This window comes from Pseudonaja textilis, chromosome 8 (genome assembly GCF_049901715.1).
Source record: "Pseudonaja textilis isolate UNSWEBS1 chromosome 8, rPseTex1.2, whole genome shotgun sequence".
Lineage (NCBI taxonomy): Eukaryota > Metazoa > Chordata > Lepidosauria > Squamata > Elapidae > Pseudonaja > Pseudonaja textilis.
In genome coordinates this window covers 25,975,810-25,994,780 of record NC_141997.1, presented here as the reverse complement: position 1 = coordinate 25,994,780, position 18,971 = coordinate 25,975,810, and the positions used below count along the sequence as shown (strand labels likewise).

General features: G+C 42.0%; 1 protein-coding gene across 1 annotated transcript in view; it reads right to left on the bottom strand.

Moving 5' to 3' along the window:
* Positions 1–14,909, bottom strand: part of NALF1 (NALCN channel auxiliary factor 1) — a 447,542-nt gene extending 432,633 nt beyond the window's left edge. The window contains exon 1 of the mRNA XM_026708364.2: positions 13,934–14,909. Coding sequence (XP_026564149.1) covers positions 13,934–14,605 — 672 coding nt within the window. The 5' untranslated portion in view covers positions 14,606–14,909. The remainder of the gene's footprint in view (positions 1–13,933) is intronic.
* Positions 14,910–18,971: the final 4,062 nt, after the last annotated feature.

Here is an 18,971-nt window from a genome sequence, read left to right as displayed (position 1 = left end):
ACACTAATATTATATTGAATTAATGATATAGGCAATTTCTCGTTTTTCAGTTTAAGATGCCACTTGGGGCATATTTATCTGAGGATCACTTGAATATAAAGTCTTGTTTCTAAATAAACCTCACAGAGTTTAGCTGCAAATTCATCAATACGTTATTTTCTATAGCTTTAAAATGAAGAAAAAAATCAATATAGAATGCATTTACCATATCTTACTTTTACTGTTAACATTTTTAAAGATGTTTTTAAATTATAATTTTGGAAAATCTAAAACCTTGTATCAATAATTAATCTGAAAATTTTATTGTTAGTTTATTAAATGTTACCCTGGACTGCAATTTTTCTAGAATGCCAAGAACTATTGATGGATAAAGGAAAAAATTGTGGACGTAATAAAAGAAGAAAGAAACTCAACTAGCTAGGCAATTTGCAGCACAGGATTCAAAGCAAGTAATGGATTTAGATGAAAAGTTAATTAAAAGGGCGGTAAAATACAGATGAAATAGTCCATTTTAGCAACTGAGGAACAGGAAGAATTTAACTTACCAGCTTAAAGTACAAATTGTTGACCCGCTTGCCAGCATCTCTTTATTTCTTTCCTTTTACAAGAGCTGCTGGTAAACTGCAGCCAAAAAGAACAGGAAGCATCAAATAGATGAGTTTGTACTCCAAGGCAGTACTAAAGAACGTTTCTAGACATATGCCTACTTAGTAAAAAACAAACGCCACTGAATTCTTATGCTAGAAATGGCATTATAAATATTGCATTTTCTATAGAATACTAGAGCTAGGACTTTCATGTGACACCTTGCTGATTCAGTAGATTAGAGCTTTCTGACTCTTCATGACATCAACAATATCACTAGGATAAGACCACCATATATATTCCCCATATTCTCAACAAACAGGTTCTGCATGGTATCTAATAACTGCATAGAAAGGAAACAATTTTTAATTTGTTTTCTTCTACAGTCCTTCCCACCAACTATCCTTTCATCCCCAAGTATCATTGCAGTTATCTTCTCCAGAAGTTGGCTTCTAAATAATGATGCTAAGACTACTGGAGTTTGTTTATTTTGTTATTTGAGTATTAAATTTGTCATCCATCTGATCACAAGGCGATTTTTAAAGATGCAATGGACAATGCAAATCACCTGGAATCAGATGGCTGTGTTTTCCTTTAGCATAGATCCCACTTTGAGATAATTGTCCCTCATTTTGCCTGCCATACCTATCACATTGGCCCTGCTTCCGTCTTCCGGAGTCTAATATAATAATAAGAACTGCAGGGGCAAAACACATGCAGGACATTGTTTCTGGAATTCTTTCCAACCCTATCTGGTGATGGTCAGAGGTGGCATCCATCCTTTTGTATAATTAAGTATCTTGTGGTTATGTGCTTATACTGTATATTTATCTCTCCAAGGAACATCACATTTTAAGTAAACATAACACTGTCTTTGTTTTTGAGGATATAATTGGGACAAGCTAGTTTCATATCTTTTATCTCTATATTTGTTTGAGTCTAATCAAGGAAGGGCATCTATGTTGCATTTGTGTTTGTGTTTCTCCTTGTGCTGTCCCTGTCTGCATCCATCTAACTTCTTTTTAAGGAAAAGTTTACACTCTCAGGTATAATTGGCATGACAAAACAGCATTAATGGATGCAAATCCTACATCTATGTGATTATTTATCTTTGTTTTTAAATAATACCTTAAGGCTAATTATTCTGTCAATCATTCACTCATACAATATTCTCAATTAGCAAAATCCTGTTTAAAATTCTTATGAAATAGGTGCTGGCTTACCTGAACGCAGTTGCTCAGCATGCCTTGGGATAATCCACACATATGGGTTGAATCTGCTTTTCTGCCCAGAGACTGAGTCATCAATCTTTGCCATGCCTCTTCCTGTCGGGGCAGGAAGCCCCCTAGCCCCAGTCACAACTAAGGTGCGGCCATTTGATGATCTTCCTGTGGCATTGGCTCTGCCTCCCACCTGGACACTGGACCAGACGGTTGCCAGGATGGGAGTGGATTGTCCCAAGGCATGCTGAGAGAAACTGTGTTCAGGTAAGCCAACACCTATTTCCAGCATGCCTTTTGTCCACACATATGGGACATACCAAAGCAGCCAGTCCCTATAGGCAGGAAGAAGTTTGGTCTTGTGCACTCCCGTCTGTATGCACTTGCTGTAGCACTCTTCTTCCGAAGGCCACCTCAGCTGAGCTGTTAAGTATCCAATCTGTAGTGCTTTACGAATGGAGATGGGGAGGACCACATAGCCACCCTGCAGATATCCTCAAGTGAGACCTGCATAGCCCAGGTTGAGTGAGCTGTTACCCGTCTGGGTGTTGGAAAAGTCTGGGTCTCGTAGGCCTTGGCTATACAAGCCTTGATCCAGCAGCCTATAGTTGAAGAGGGGACTTTAGTGCCCATTGAAGATGGCTGAAATGAGACGAACACGGCTTTGGTTTTATGTTACGTTGATGTATGTTTGATGTACCTGCGAAGAGCCCTCCGAACATCCAATTTAAGCCATCTGTGCTTTCTGTCTTGTGAAGGAGCAGGGCAAAAGTCAGGAAGAATGATTTCCTGAGCGCTGTGGAAATGAGAGTTTACCTTTGGGATGAAGGAGGGGTCGAGGCACAGGACAACTCTGTTGTCGTGGAATGTACAGAGGTCTTCCCTGATGGAAAGAGCTACCAATTCTGACATGCACCGGGCCAATGTAGGGCCACTAAGATGGCAACTTTGAGCATTAAGAACCACAGGCTTACAGATTGAAGAGATTCAAACGGGTCCCGAGTAAGGGCTTGTAATACTGCAGACAGGTTCCAAGAAGGATATCTGTGGACTGTTGTAGGTTTTAGATTGATAGCTCCTTTGAGGAAGGAGCAGCTGGCCAGATAATGAGCTAAGGAATTCCTCTTCCCGTAGTGCAATACGGTGGATAGGGCTGCTACCTGCATACTAGGAGAGAACCCTTTGTCAAGCCCTGTTTGTAGAAAATCCAGGATCTGTGCCACTGAGGCCACAGTCGGGTCTGTGCCCTTCTTGGTGCACCATTGATGGAACGCTTTCCAGGTAGTGTCGTATATTCTGTTTGTAGAAGGTCTCCTGAAGGCTTGTATTGTTTTGATGGTATTTCTGGAAAAGTTATGCTTCCACTCAAGTGCCAGGTGGTCAATTGGAGCTATTGAGGCTCCAGGTGTTCCAAGACCCCCTGACTGAGAGATATCCTGCCCTGAGGGATCCTCCAAGGGCGAGACACTGACAGGATCACTAGATCCGCATACCACGACCGTCTGGGCCAGTGGGGAGCGATGAGGATGATTTCTGCCTGTTCCAGAAGTACTTTCCTCATCACTCCCGGTATGAGGGGAAGAGGAAGGAAAATGTAAAGGAGACCCTTGGGCCAGCAGCTGTGAAGGGTGTTTACCCCTTCTGCACCTGGCAACAGGAATCTGGAGTAGAATCAGGGAAGTTCAGTGTCTGTTAGAGTGACAAGGAGGTCGAGCACTGGCCTCCCAAATCTCTGAGCTATGTCTTGGAACAGAGCTGCATGGAGACGCCACTCAGAGTTGTCCACCCTGGTCCTGATTAAGTAATCTGCCTGGATATTTGCTATCCCCAATATGTGCTCTGCCTTGATTGACAATAGGTGAGCCTCCGCCTAGGTTCCCAGTTGCTGCGTTTCGGACATGAGGGATCTGGAGTGGGTCCCTCCCTGGCGATTGATGTGTATTTTGGCCGCCACATTGTCCAAATGGCAGGGCCTTGTATTGATAATGACCCCCCACATATAGAACCTGAGAAACCTCCAATGGGAGGATTAAATGGGGATGTGGAGGTAGGCCTCCATCAGATCAATGGATGTTAGGAGATTGCCCCTCCCTTACGTTCTCCAAGATGCAGAGATTGCATCTTGAATCTCTTGTATTCTAAATGAGCATTGAGCTTTTTGAGATCCAGGATCGCTGTCCATCCCCACCCCTCAAGGACTTGGGAACCACAAATAGAATGGAGTAAAACCTGTGCCCCCTCTGGTCCTCTGGTATCAGCTCAATGACCTGGATGTCCAGCAAATGCTGGACCGCCATGTCCATGAGCTTTCTCCTTATGTGGTTCTTGGAGGTTGGGCAATGGGAAAAGATCCTTGGAGGAGTGGACAGAAAATCCAGGGTGAGACTTAATCGCACTTTTTACAGGACCCAGGAATCAGATGTGATGATCTCCCATCGGTCTGCAAATAGGGCCAGATAGCCGCCGATGGGAAGAAGGCAGTCATTTGGATCGATGGTAGGGACTACTTCCTGTGCCATGAAAGGTCCATTTACATTGAACTGTTGTTTGTTTCTATCTCAAAATCCAAATCTATCTCTGGGTTAATCTGATCTGGGCTAGTAGGACCTTTGGAATTGCGAGAATTCCTGGCCTGAGTCTGAGGAACGAAATGGCTGTCTACGAGTGTAGGCCTCCTATCAGCTATCCTGGTAAGAGAGAACACCTTTCTCTTGTCTTTATTCTCAACTATAAAGGGATTTAAGGCCTCTCCAAATAGGGAAGAACCCGTGTAGGAGGCAGAGACCACTTTTCATTTGGTTCTAGCATCTGCTTGCCACTGTCGTAGCCACAGCAGATGACAAGAAGTGATGTTGGAGGCCAGAGCCCTAGAGAAGAATTGGGCTGAGCAATAAGGGCCTTAAGATCCTCTGATAATTCTGGGGCCGGGAGACCCTACACCATTTCTGACAAATGGCAGTCCAATCTCTTCTTGAAAGTCTCAAGTGATAGAGCTCCCACAACTTCCGAGGTTAATTGTTCTCACTGTCGGAAAGTTTCTCTTTATTTCCAGGTTAAATCTCTCCTTGTTCAGTTTCCATCCATTATTCCTTGTCTGGCCTACAAGCATTTTAGACAATAGCTTGACCCCTTCCTCCCTGTGGCAGCCCCTCAAATATTGGAAGACTGCTTTCATGTCTCCCCTTGTCCTTCTCTTTACTAAACTAGCCAAGCCCCAGTTCCTACAACTGTTCATTGTATGCTTTAGCCTCCAGTCCCCTAATCATCCTGGTTGCTCTTCTCTGTACTTTTTCTAGAGTCTCAACATCTTTTTGTTGAGACATAACTGGATGCAGTACTCTAGGTGTGATCTTACTAAGGCTTTATAGAGTGGTATTAGTACTTCCCTTGATCTTGATTGTATCCCTCTGTTAATACAACTTAGGATTGCATTAGCTTTTTTGGCTGCTGCTGCACACTGCTGGCTCATATTTAGCTGGTTGTCCACTAAGACTCCAAGATCCCTCTCACAGTTCCTGCTATTGAGCCTGGTTTCACCCAGTCTATATGTGTACTTTTGGTTTTTCTTGCCTAAGTGTAGGACTTTACTTTTCTCTACATTGAATTTCATTTTGTTAGATTATGGCCCAGTGTTCTAGTCTGTCAAGATCCATCTGGATCTTGAGCCTATCTTCTTGGGTGTATTCCTGCCAGCTTAGTATCATCTACAAAGACTGCAGGGAGGAGAGCTCTCTCAATTCTCCAATCCTGATACTCCAAGGGGAATTCCAGGCCAGGAAGCCTTCCCTGGGCTATGGCAGTGGCAGCCCTACCAGTCTCCTGGATAGCTTGCACAACTCGCCATGCAGCCAGAATGGCCGCCGCCTGCCCCAGAAATCAGCTGGAGACCTTGAAAACAAAAGTGGCTGCTCTGGAGCTATCCAGTTAAGCCTGGGAGCTCCACGACGCGCTGGGGGCAATCGCAGCTTCAGCACACACACACACGGGGTGGGGGATCATTTTGGGGCTCCCCCTTGACTGCCTGGGCTCTAAGGCCTTCAATTGGTAGTTCAGGAGGGCTGCGAAAAACGGAGCAGGCAGAAGTTCCATTGCTGCCTGTTTATGATGATTTGAATATCTTGAGGGAGTTTTTGCAAACCTTTGGGAGAATCCACACTTTAAACTGCTGCTTTCTGCTGAAATTGTTGGAGCCAACCTTTACCACATCTCTATAGGGCCAAGACTGAGTCGTGACTGGGGCTAGGGGGCTTCCTGCCCCAACAGGAAAAGGTGTGGCAAAGATTGATGACTCTGTCTCTGGGCAGAAAGGCAGATTCAACCCATATGTGTGGATTATCCCAAAGACATGCTGGAGAATGAAACTGTAACAGCATATTTATAAAATATTTAAAATTTAATTTACAGTCAAAAATCTAAAGACAAACAAAACAGTAATGCTGTGAAAAAAATTGGAATATTAAATAAGCAAAAGATAGCAGCAAACATTAAACACTGGGGCCAACCTGGTCTGTACGGTAGTTTCGTTCTTAAAGTTTAGTTGCTTCATCACTATAATCTGTAATTTATTATTTGCTTTAATACATAATTGTCCAAAATATGCAAAGCCTTCTATACAAAGTTACCAGCTGGATCAAATTTGTATCCTGAATGAATCCTTTAACATACTATTGCTTTAAATCCAAATATTAATTCAAAGAAAATCTTAATATTCTTCGTTTCTCAAATGGTACAATAAGAAAAAAAGATGATTGTGATGTATCAGGTGGAGAGCTAAACCAGAACTGAGGAAACTTGATTGAAAGCTTAATTCATATATGTGAAGTTTCCTGAGAGGCTTGGCCAAATAAGCTATGAGACATCTTGCATTCTGAAACAAGAGATGGGATATTAATGTAATAAATAAACTGAAAAAGATAAAAAGACATTCTTCTATCTCTTAAAGTCATAAGAGATTTTTCATTAAGAATCCATAAGCAATGGCCCATAAAATTTGAGTCTGGTCCTTGATGATATGAAGCGATGACTTCTGTTCCAGAAATACACGTATTAGTGACTTGCTGCCAAACTATGGAACCCATGATATTTCTTCACAAGAGACAGCAGGAAACAGGAAAGTGAAGCAGAAAACAAAAAATTGGAGTGCCTGCCAGAAGGTCTCTTTCTATACTCTGTGCTTTCAGAGAAACCTCTAATACTCATTCATCTGATACATATCTCAGCTTATCAACAGTGGATATATTACTTGCTGCATCAATACCCATGGAAATTAAGACTGTGATATTACTATCATGGTGTATAAGAAACAGTGCTAATCAAACCAAAAACAATCTCCGTAAACATGGTAGAAACAAATTAAATGTAGCCAATGACATAAATCTTCCCCTCCCATCTATCAAGGTCATTCCTAGAACCATTACACTTTGGAACAACCTCCTTTGTCAAACTTGCACAAGTTGAGCTGTGCACACATCAGCCCAATGCTCACGTGGCCTGATCTCCTCTCCACCCCAGCCAAGCCGCCAAGCCACAAAAGTTAGGGACCGCTGCATTATAGGAACAACCAAATTTTTAAAACACATACTTTATATATGTATAACAACACATCCACCATGTCTTTGCAAAGTGGGTGGGTGGGTGGGTGGGTGGGTGGGGAACCCAAGCCAAAACATTGACACAAAAAACTTCCATGTACACACCCAAAACTACTTTTGACCAGCTGCAGATTTGTGAAACAGAATAATGGAGCAACCTGTACATATATCCATACATACATTAAACAGACAAGGGGATATCACAAATTCATACTTCCATGCTACCTTCTTACCATTTTCTAAGCATTTCATTTATGGTCATGCATGTTTTATTTCATATACTATGATAATACTTAGCAACCTATCTTCAGCTTCATATTCATGCAAAACACTTCATAATTCAAGCCTATTCACTTCGTTATACACTTTCCTTAAATCAACAAAGATGCAGTAAAATTTCTCTTTCTCACATTTATATATTTCTCAGAGAGCTGCTGAGGAGCAAAAATATGCTCTGCATTATGCCTGGCATAATCTCTCATCAAAAATTATAATTTTAGTAGTCTATGATTTTTACTTGCAAGCCTTTCTAATGGAAATGAGAAATACTTGTTCAAAATGTTATGATTATTTTTAAAAAAATGTGGGTAACCCAGATGCGGCCTTCAACTATCCACTATTCTACAAGTTTTCGCTCTGTAGTTGATCTGCATCAAAAAGAAGCCACAGTTTGCCTTTTCAACAAGTTCAGTCCCTGATTGAAGGGGATTGTTTTCATGTTTAGTATCAATATACCACTTACAATGCACATTTGAAATGAGGTAGCAGACATAGACAATAAATATTGGTAAATAAATAAGCAACCAGGTCAGTGCTACCAAGAAAAAAGAGCAAAGCAGAAACACTGTCAAAACTCCCATTTGGGATTTGATCAAGCAAGCCCACCACTACCTTGAACAGCTAAAGCAGGAGTATATTCTGATAGTAATCTCACATTACCTATATAAGTAGGATGAGCTTTGAAATAAACTGCAGTACTTCCCTCCTAGGTTATTGTTGTATTATGGCTAATGGATATGCCATAACACCAATTATTACTGTTCTGAGAAATCTTTACAAGGAACACAAAGATACTAACTGAAATTGAAGGAACAGAATGGGTCAGAATTGGAAACAGGTATAGTAATGGTGCACAAAACTGGAAACAGGTATAGTAATGGTGCATATTTCCCTATATCTATTTAACTTTTACAGTAAATATATTCCAAAAAATAGCAAGATCAGAATTGATGACATCAGGAATCAAAACAGAAAGATGAACATCAACAATTTGAGATGGGCAAATAACACCACTGTCAGTCAGGAAAAAATATGAGCTATTTAGAATACCACATTGTAGAAGTAAAATTAATAAAGTAAAAAGTACTAAGAAAACAGTAATGTTAATCAATGTGCTTAGTGAACTCACAGTTGATTGAAAAGTGAAGGTGTAAGACTGGTTTTCTTTGGCTCTAAATAAATAAACATGGACAATGTGCTAGACGAAGCAAAGAGGAATATTAATTCTAGGGGAAATGGCAATGACAAACATATGCAAGACCATGAAAGATAAGGAGATTTCTAAGAGCAAAAATATTAGAAGGCTCAAAGAAGGTAAGGTATGTCAGTATAAACTGGATATTGAGAAAGAGAAAGCAGATGCAAACTTCTGAATATGAATCTGGAGTTACTAAGAGTATCAGAGTACAAAAAAAACTTGAAAGAAAAAAAAGTATTGCCATATTCAACCAAAAATCACCAAGAAAAATGTATATATTGAGGGGTTGATATAGTGAATCAAAAACTAGATAAAACAACTATTCGAGAAATGAAGGGGATAAAAGGGGAAGACAATAGATAAGGTAGATGGATGGTATCAACGAGATTAGGTATCTAACTTTTTACAAATGAGAAAGCTCAACAACTCATCAATTTTATTATATACTGCAAGATGGACTCCAATTGTTAAGTATTATAATTAATTTTGATCATGGAAGTTTTCCCAGTATATTTCAATTCAACGTAAAATAATGGGTAACTGAGATGGTAATATAAGAATAGGTCTAAGAAACGCACTGTTTTCTACACATAAACTTACAGTATTATACTGTAAAGGCAGACCTGAGAGCTTTGAAGTGAAAACACACTATTAAGCTGACCAAACAGTACACAAACTTTGGCTTAAGGCCAGTATCTGACTGAAAATGCACAGGGCCTCCATTCAGATATACAAGCAGGTTATTCTGGACTCCAGATTTAATAGCCCTGTGGAACTACCATGTTTGGATATAGATTTGCTTTGTTTGGGGATTACTTATTTTTCTGATTTCATCTCTTTTCCTTTTGTCAACACATCCTTTAAGATGTGTGCATGCCTAAGCAGATATTTTATTATTTTTAATTGTATTTATATGTATTTATATTGTTAAGCTTATTTCCAAGTGTTTTAAGTCAATTCTATTTTTTTGAGAGCCTTCTTTCTAATTTCCCTCAGAAGGATCGTATATTGTTCTCCCAAATTCCTGTCCAAAATAGAAACAATTTTCATCAATGATTAATTGCCCAAAAGGAAAGTAGTAACCTTGAGTACCTAATGTGAAATCATTGTGTAAAACTGTCCTTCTGGCAGGCCCAGGCCTTCAGACTTGAAGTTGTTATGAGAATACTCCAACTGGAATTCATTTCAGTCCTGTCCTTTAACTAGCAATCTCAATATTCTGAAACCAGAGACACATAAGACTCCTAAATCCAATGCACAGTACATGGCATAATACAACAACATAAAACAACAGATCTTCATTTCTGAAAATAGCCATTAGGTATGTCTTGAAAATGAAAAAGTGGAACTATCCCCAAACATCTGGATGAGACCCATTAAATCAAGCAGAATAATTTAGGAAGGAGGAATTGTGAATGAGTTCACAAGCATGGGTAGGTTTCTGACTGAAAGTCAGACTGGTGCTGAAAATATCTGCCTTTTTGATTATTCAGGACCTAATATCGAAAAGGTAGCTCTAACTTTTGTCCTTCAGTGCTCAATAAAATACCACATTAATAAGAAAAACAATTATTTCACTTGGTTATGCTGTTTAACTTGTTTATTTTATGTATTAAAACTACCACAAGACCTTCTGGAAAGTAGGGATGCTGTGCATATTTAAAAATAAATAAATTTCAACCTCATTCAAATATTAAGCCTCAGTGAAATATTTTAATGGAGACATGGCTTCCATGCATTTTATTAATATCCTCTCATGTAGCAACTTTCAGAAGCACGTTTAATTCCCATCTACAGTATTATCCTGAGTACAGGTTTAAATGTAGCGATTGGAGCAAAGGTCTCAATAAAACTAACTCTACATTCCTAGCTCATATTTCTTACTTTGCAATATAAAAGTATGTATAGACAACTTTCTGAAGAGATAGCTATATTTGTTGTCATTTGTTTATACACAACATGGAAAAATATCCTAAGATAAATTGCATTATATTTCCTCAGCAGTGCTAATGACATCTTGCTACTGATGTCAGAGCCATTGGCATTCTATTCAATTACTTTTCACTATCATATTTGTAAAGTAATTGTTTTCCTGCTTCAACTTTACTAAATTCATGAGGGCATGAGATTAAGTTGTCCAACCTCAATTACACATGTTCAAAAGTAGCCAAAAATAGCATCAACAAACATGACTAAATCAGCATGCAAGTTACTGTGAGATCCAACCACTCATAAAAATGACAAATGCAATTGGATAAAGAATTGTAACTATACTGATACTATTCCTATGGAATAATGTTGTATTCAGTTCAAATGTAAAACTTTATATTGTTGTTTTACTATTTTCATGTAAAACCATCAGTTCAAACTAATATATCAGCTAACACCAAGAAGCTTTGGATTGCCTGTAGTTAATAATCATTTGTAAATCTTATTTGTGGATGACTAAAGCTGCAGCAGACATGGTTAAACCTCACAATGTTCTGACTGTGATACATAACTGCAAATATTAGCTTAGTATGATGCACAAAGGTATACATGGGATAGTGACCAAAAGAAAAAATGGTTTTTATTATAGTTTCATTACATTTCTTTAAAAATTTATTTTTAATGCTATAGTATAATAATAAAATATCAGCATAGTGCCAAACAAGTAGCCTTTGACAATTACAATAAACAATACAATTCTAGGACTATGATAAGTGAGAACATTGGCTGTGCCAGCCATTTGTTCTTTGAGGCTACTAGTACAAGAAAGAGGTAAGGACAGAAAAAACAAATGCTATAGGATATCGTGTGCATATTAAGTATCATTGCTTTAGTTACTGAATGTAAATTATAAATTGCAATAAATGCTTTCATGTCTGTTATGGAACAGTTGTCTCAATAGGTTTTCTGAGGCTGTTTAGAACATATCTTTTTTAAAGCACAGTAAAAGGTAACTAGCAGCACATAAAACAACAACTAAATAAGATATAAAATAAAAAGTATCTGTAATTATTCCAAAGGTGCTTTTTCAATATATAATTCTATGTCTTAAATATTCAAAACTTATCTTATCTTAGCTGTCATACATGATTATATATCTGCAGATACATTAAAATTTCCATCTAAAGTTTTAATTAAAGAGTTAAAGGATTAAAGAGTCTTAGTACAAACAATACAAACATCAAAACATAGTTATATATTTGAGATAGTGAAGGCTTCTACCTTCCAATGTGCTAAGAAAAACTCAGTTATAACCCATCTGATTATATTCAGTTATCATAATGATCAAAAAGGTGGTGCTCAGTGATTTAAGATACTTGGAAAATACCTTTGATTTCCCAAAACAGTACAAGCAAGGATAGCTAAGCTCTTTCAGCACCATGGACAGCATCGAGCCTCCGCAGCGCTGTGGGCCTGTTCCATCTCACAGGACTGGATGTAGATATGATTCAATTTACAGTTCATAATAACATACAACCTCAGCACCTCCATTTCCTCAAATATGAAGCAGCGCTTATGTTGATCACAAGAACAAGTTTCCAAGACATGTGTAAAGATGAACTGATCATTATATCCCTGAAGTTTGGAAATCGCAAGTTTATTTATGAAGATACCATTCTCATTGCAAACTTTCAAAATAAGTTGCTTTTTTAAAAAAACAGAAAACTCTTCTTGACCAATAAATATTTCCTAAAGTACTACTCTTCCAGGGGGAAAGTAAACTGGTTCCATCTAAAAGTGTTCTAGGATATTTTACATTTTTTGTCTTTTACAAAACCTAAAACAAAATGCTTTAGGTTTCTTAAGGTATCATCCAGGTCTTTCTCTTTCAAAATAATATTTCTGGCCTTAGTATTTTAAAACATAACACAATTCTTATAGAAAGTGATCACATAGCCAGTTTTATTTGTTTAAAATAAAACCATACCATTAGCTTTAGAGAAAATTATTTCTGTATGAATTCACTTGGGACCGCAACTGTAAAGAGATTCACTACAACAGTCACAACGCAACATGTTTTGCTACACATGCAATTGTGGCTTGAGTAGAATGACAAAATAATCAAGTATACAGAGCGACAAAGCAGACACAATTCTAACCACCATCAGTGTTTTCTACCCAGAATCACTGCAGAATGTATTAGCAATTAATAAAACTGGAGCTAATCCTAACTCCAGAGATTTGATAGAGAAGACACACATCTGCCAAGAAAAATAAAGTCCACCTGGGACTACTTCCCTTCCTCTATGACCATCCTCTCTAGTGCTCCTAAGATAATCACCGAGCTTTGATTCCCAAAGGTTCCAGGAAACACTTTAAAGCCCTGCAAGCAAAGCTTTCACAATGAATTTGGACAAAACTGTCCTTCAAAGAGACGCTGTAAGTACTTGACCAACCACGCAGCTATTATCTCTCTCTCTCTCTCTCTCTGCCATTTATTCTCGACAGTCCGGAGGTATAGAAAAGAAGTAACACCCAAGCGCCTTATCTTTGGTAACACAGGATACTGTGATGAATGCACGCACACAAAACCCAAAAGAACATATATATCCAGTCTCTATCACCTATTCAACGCCACAAACACAGCAACTTCAAAATTAACTTCCTCTGCAAAGCAGTCACTCTGGCTCACTGACCTCTGAATGACGCCTCTTCCTTGCCAACTCCGGGAAACAACCGAAATCGCAAATCCAAGTAAGGACGCCGTGGGAAAACCCCTTTCCAACTATGCTTCAACTTAACTATCCCCCCCTCCCCGCTTCAGCCCATGCACGTTATTTCACCTTGGATCCTTGCTCGCTGGCTGGCACGCCGCCGCTTTTCCCTGCCAAGCCGCATTCCAGCCCCAGGCGAAGCGGGCCAGGGGAATCAACAGTGCCTGGCGGTTCTCGGGAGGAAGCTCCCTCTGCCCTCCCAAGAGACCGAGGATAGCCCTCCGCCCGTCCTCTCCCACCCCCCTCACGCCTAGACCACGCGCTTCCTCGAAGATCGCAGGCCAGCACGGTAGCCACAGATCTGAAGGGTAAAAACAAACACAGCCGCCGCCGCCGCAAAGCAAGCGAAGCTCCTACCTTGCAATCCTCCGGGCCGGATTTCACCGAGTACTCCTCCGCCTGCAGGTATTTCTGGAGCACGAGCTCGAACTCTCGGTAACGGTCCTGAGCTTGTCGATCGTACCTCTGGTAAACCAGGACGCAGCGGCGGCAGGAGCGAAGCCAATCCTCCTCCTCCCTGCTGCGCCGATCCCCTTCCCCAGCGCCCCCGTCGTCGTCGTCGCCGCCGCCGCCGCCGCGGTCCACAGTGCAGTTCAGCGTGTCCGGCCGAGAAAGCCCGGCGAAGAGCTCGCGCAGCGTATAGGAATTACAAAAGGGAAGGTAGAGCTCCGCCTGGGCCGAGCCCCCCGGCTGCAAGCGGCGACAGGCAACCTCGGCGTCGCCCAGTAAGCTGAAGCACTGGCCAGCACTGGCCGGTGCCGCGGGGCTGCTGCTGGGGGCCGTCCCCCCTACGTCGTGCTCCATGCCCGGCTCCGCGCGGCGCTCCCGGTCCCGATGGCGCCCGGCGGCGACTTGCCTGGCCTCAACGCAGAGCCACAGGTGGTCGGAGAGCAGGACGGTGAAGAAGAGCAGGGAGGCCAACGACAGGCGCCATTTCTGTGCCCGCTCCGAGTCGGCGAAGGGCTTGTCGGTGTCCCGCGGGCCGAAGCACACGCCCGAGCCGGATCCTCCCGTGGGGCGGCTGCTCATATTTCGGGAGCGCGCAGCCCCGGCCGGCTCCACGGCGACGGGGGCTCCGCAGCCGGGCTCGACGGCCCCACGGGCATGGACACTGGGCGGCGGGGCGCCAGGCTCCCCCCCTCAGCGAAGGGTGACGACGGGGGTGGGGGTGGCCGCGGCGGCGTTGTTGGTGCGAATGGTGGCGATGGTGCTGGTGCTCCTGCGCGCTGGGCTGGGCCGGGCCGGTAGCCGTCCCCTGCCTCCTTCGCCGTTCCCGTCACCCGGGCATGGTCAGAGCGCAGGCCCCCATTTTGGCGCCAACACCGCCAGTCCCCCGCTTCCCGCCCGTCGCCTCATGCCGCGCTCCACCGCCCCCACCCCCCACCCCGGCGCCCTGGAGAGCCACCCGGGGAACCCCGCGGACTGCGCCCCCGCTAGCCCCAGACGAGCTCCCGGCGCTGGGCTGGCTGCGGCTCGACAGGTTGCCGGGGCTGCTGGAGAGATGCCGGAGCCCCGGGGCTGAGGCTGCTGCAGTTCCTGCCGCTTTGGAGGTGGCGGCTTCTGCTGCTGTGGCTCTCGCTGCGGCTGGCTCTGCTCTCGCTGCTGCTACTGCTGCTGCCGCCGCCGCCGCTGCAGCGGCTGCTAGGAGCGTTGGTGCCACTGCGCTGCGGTTGCTGTGGCTCTCGCCGAAGCTCCCGCCGGGCACGATCCCTCCCGGCTCGCGGCACGGATTTGGTTGCCTCCTGCCGCCCGGGGGCCACCCTCATCTTGGGGCCCTGCGCTAAGTTGCCGCCATCTTCGTCCGGGAGAAGCACTTTTTTGGTGGGGAGCGCACGGCCCTTTGCGTCATCTCCTCCTGCGCCGCCAGCCTGGCGCATTGGCAGCGGCGGCGGCGGCGGCGGCGCGGCGTGCCCTGCTTTCTTTCGACTGGGGAGGAGGGGGGGGCGGAGGAGGAGAAGAGAGGCGAGGGAAGAGAGGGGGGAGATTTGGGGAATTGCCTGCCACTCTGTGGCTCATTCTCGCCGTTTTTAGGATCCCCCACCGCTGACGTTCGGGCTCGCGGGGGAAATCTCTCAACTCTCCTCCTTTGCCCTTCAAGGAAGATGGATGCATCGGGGATCCTCAGGGGTGAGTGCCTCCGGCGTGTCTCTTGCCTCGAGTTAATGCTGAAGACCCACTTCCCATCTGGACCTGCGCGCCCCTTTCCCACCCACTCTCCCCGAAACTCTACCCTATGGCGCGTCCAGCGGCTCTTTCACATGCAGGCAGCCGCCCAGCTCTCCCCGAGCCACTTCGTAGTGCAGAAGGCACGCAGTTGCAGAGAACTTTCTCTGCTGGCTTTGGCGGGTGGTTGTTGGTTTTTTTCCTAAAAAAGAAAAGAAAAGCTTGACGCTGGAGTCTGACCGGAGTCCTTTTGCTGAGAGAAGAGCAGAAAGCGCGACGTCTCGTTTTGCCGAAAATCAGCCTCTTTGCGCTATTCTCTTAGTTCAGAATTTGACCGAAGAAAGTTCTTTGTCACGGGGCTAGACGGGAAAAAAAAACACCTTTTGAGTTAACTGTAGTTGATAACTATGACTGTGTTACGTTGTGCACTATATGTACCTGTGCAGTAACACTTTGGAGTAATACAGATTTTACCTTTCTAACGGAACTTGATTGTGAGGACATTCCTTCCGATTCTGAAGCTTATTCTGCTACAGAGAGAAGTGTTGGCGTTTGTGGAATTGGAGCTGGAGATTACAAGGAAGTCTGTTTTTGTCCTGGTGCACTTCTTATTAAAGTAGCTAATTAGAGGGTGGTGGGGTAGTTTAGTTTTAGCTTTCAAAATATGTTCTTGCTCTCTTCTTGAAGGAAGACAAAACTGCAGGTGAATTTAAGGCAGCAGTTAATGGCTACCCACCCCCATCCAAATACCCCCAAGACTATTCATACTAACATTCACTATGCTTCTGCTATTAGTGCAGCAACTCTCCATCTTCCTTCTATTTTGATGGCCCGTGTTCAAGAACAGCTACAGCACCACCAAAAGGATTTGCAGCAGAATAGTCTGGCAGTAGGCCACATCCTAATCTGATGCCCATGTACACAAAGCAAATGCCAGCAAGTGTGATAGGAGGTGCTTCTGAAAAGGAGTCCATAAAATTACAGCATCAGTTGTGCCAGTGTTATAATACCAATCAGAGGTTAGACTTTCACATGGAAATTGAAGTCTTATTTTACTCAGTCCTTAGGTATCTTACTGATTGGGAGATAGGCATAATGGTTTTATAAATTTCTAGTATTATGAGCTGTGGTTTTTAATAATATAGAAACTGTTGGTTACAATGTTTAGATATCTAGATGTAATACAGATAACCAACTTTTAAATGTATCTCTTTAGTCCTTTAAACATTGAATGAAAGACATGGGATCTTTTCTTTCAAAGAATGGTGGCCTCAAATTTGAAACATTTCGTAGGCTAAGTTATGCTCCTGAGTATTTTCTTTCCCACAAAAGCTAGACAGATAATGTTGACCCAATCTAATTTCAGCTCGTGTGTCTCTTTTATGCCATGTCATTAAGGTATTGCCTAGTAAGTGAAAAGCATAATACATAAATAAAATTCCATGTTATAGAAGTTGTGCTGTCCAAACAATCTCAGAGAATCAGACACAATTGAATGGAAGAAAAAAATGAAGCTGTGTAGATTTTCAGTTAATGTTACAAGAGAAATCACAGGATAACTCATATCAGTTACATGATATGTTTACATTTTGCTATTTCAGTATTAAGATTAATAAAAATTTGCAGGATATGTTAAATTTTATGCATTAACTGTATTTCCATACAGGAATGACTAAGGATGTCATGCATGTTTATAGTGAGATTGACTTATAGGTATTGGAATTACAGAACACAAGAAAGAACAGTTTTCAAGAAGCAACAAAATGAGGTCCTATCAAATTTTAATTTATTTGTCCATTTCAGAGAATTCTTACTGACTTAAACAGTGTATACATATCAAAGTGCAGTTATATTCATAGTTGCCTTTAGTGGCATTTTCAGGTGGGTTCATATGTATTCAGGTGGCATGGATAAGCTTTTTGGAAATGAATTACTATTTTCCCTCCATCTTCTCCACTATGTTTAGTTTTATTTATTTATTTTATTTATTTATTTTTATTTGTCAATTGCTTACAAGATAATAGGTATAAGTAAAAACATAGTTATGAATACATGGGTACATATGATATATATATATATAGAGAGAGAGAGAGAGAGAGAGAGAGAGAGAGATAAATAGATAGATAGATATGAAACAATAGGACAGGGACAATAGGTACATTGGTGTGCTTATGCACGCCCCCCTATAGACCTCTTAGGAAAGGGGTGAGGTCAATAGTAGACAGTCTAAGGTTAAAGTTTTTGGGGTTTGGGGAAAAAAACCACAAGAGTCAGGTAGAGTATTCCAGACATTGACCACTCTGTTGCTGAAGTCGTATTTCCTGCAATCAAGTTTGGTGCGATTAACCTTGAGTTTGTATCTATTGTTTGCTTTAGTGTTGTTATGGTTGAAGCTGAAGGATTCATTGATGGGTAGGACATTGCAATGTATGATTTTATATACTATACTTAGACTGGACTGAAGGCAGCATAGTTGTAGGTTTTCTAGGTCTAGAATTTCGAGTCTGGTGGCATAAGGTATTCTGCAACAAGTAGAGGAGTGGAGAACTCTTCTTGTGAAATATTTCTGGACTTTCTCAGCTGTGTTAATATCAGATACGTAATGTGGGTTCCAGACTGATGAGCTGTATTCAAGTATTGGTCTAGCAAATGTTTTGTATGCTCTAGTTATTATATTACCAGAGAAAAAGCTACGTAAGATTAGGTTAGTTTCTCCACTATGTTTAGTACCATCTCTGTTGCAATCGTAGGTTAGATTTTGGGACTTCCATCTGCAACAGTTCACAGTACTGTAAGAGCACCTATGTTTTATTATGAAAATTTACAAAGTGTGTACATGTGAACCTGGAGGAAATACAGAAACCATTCCCAGTTCCAGACTTCTGGCAGTGGAGGGACAGGTTGGGTATAGCCTTGTTATACCAGTAGTATGCACCCATAAGCACTTTTATTTTATTTCCTTTTATTCCTTTCCAGAGTGAAGGGGGAAAGATTTGTCTTATTGCAGAAGATGAGAAGAAAGGCAAAACATTAACAGCTGATTCCTGATTGACTAAAACTTTTAGCTAATCACTTGGGCAGAAATCACATTCTGATTGGCTTCTGGTTTTTGATGAGCATTGGAGATTACAGAACAGAAGTGACTGTAGCATCTTGTGAGAATGGGCCACTCAAGACGTGCTTAATTTCAATCCAAAAAATACAAGACTTAGGTGATAAAATAGCTGGAAGT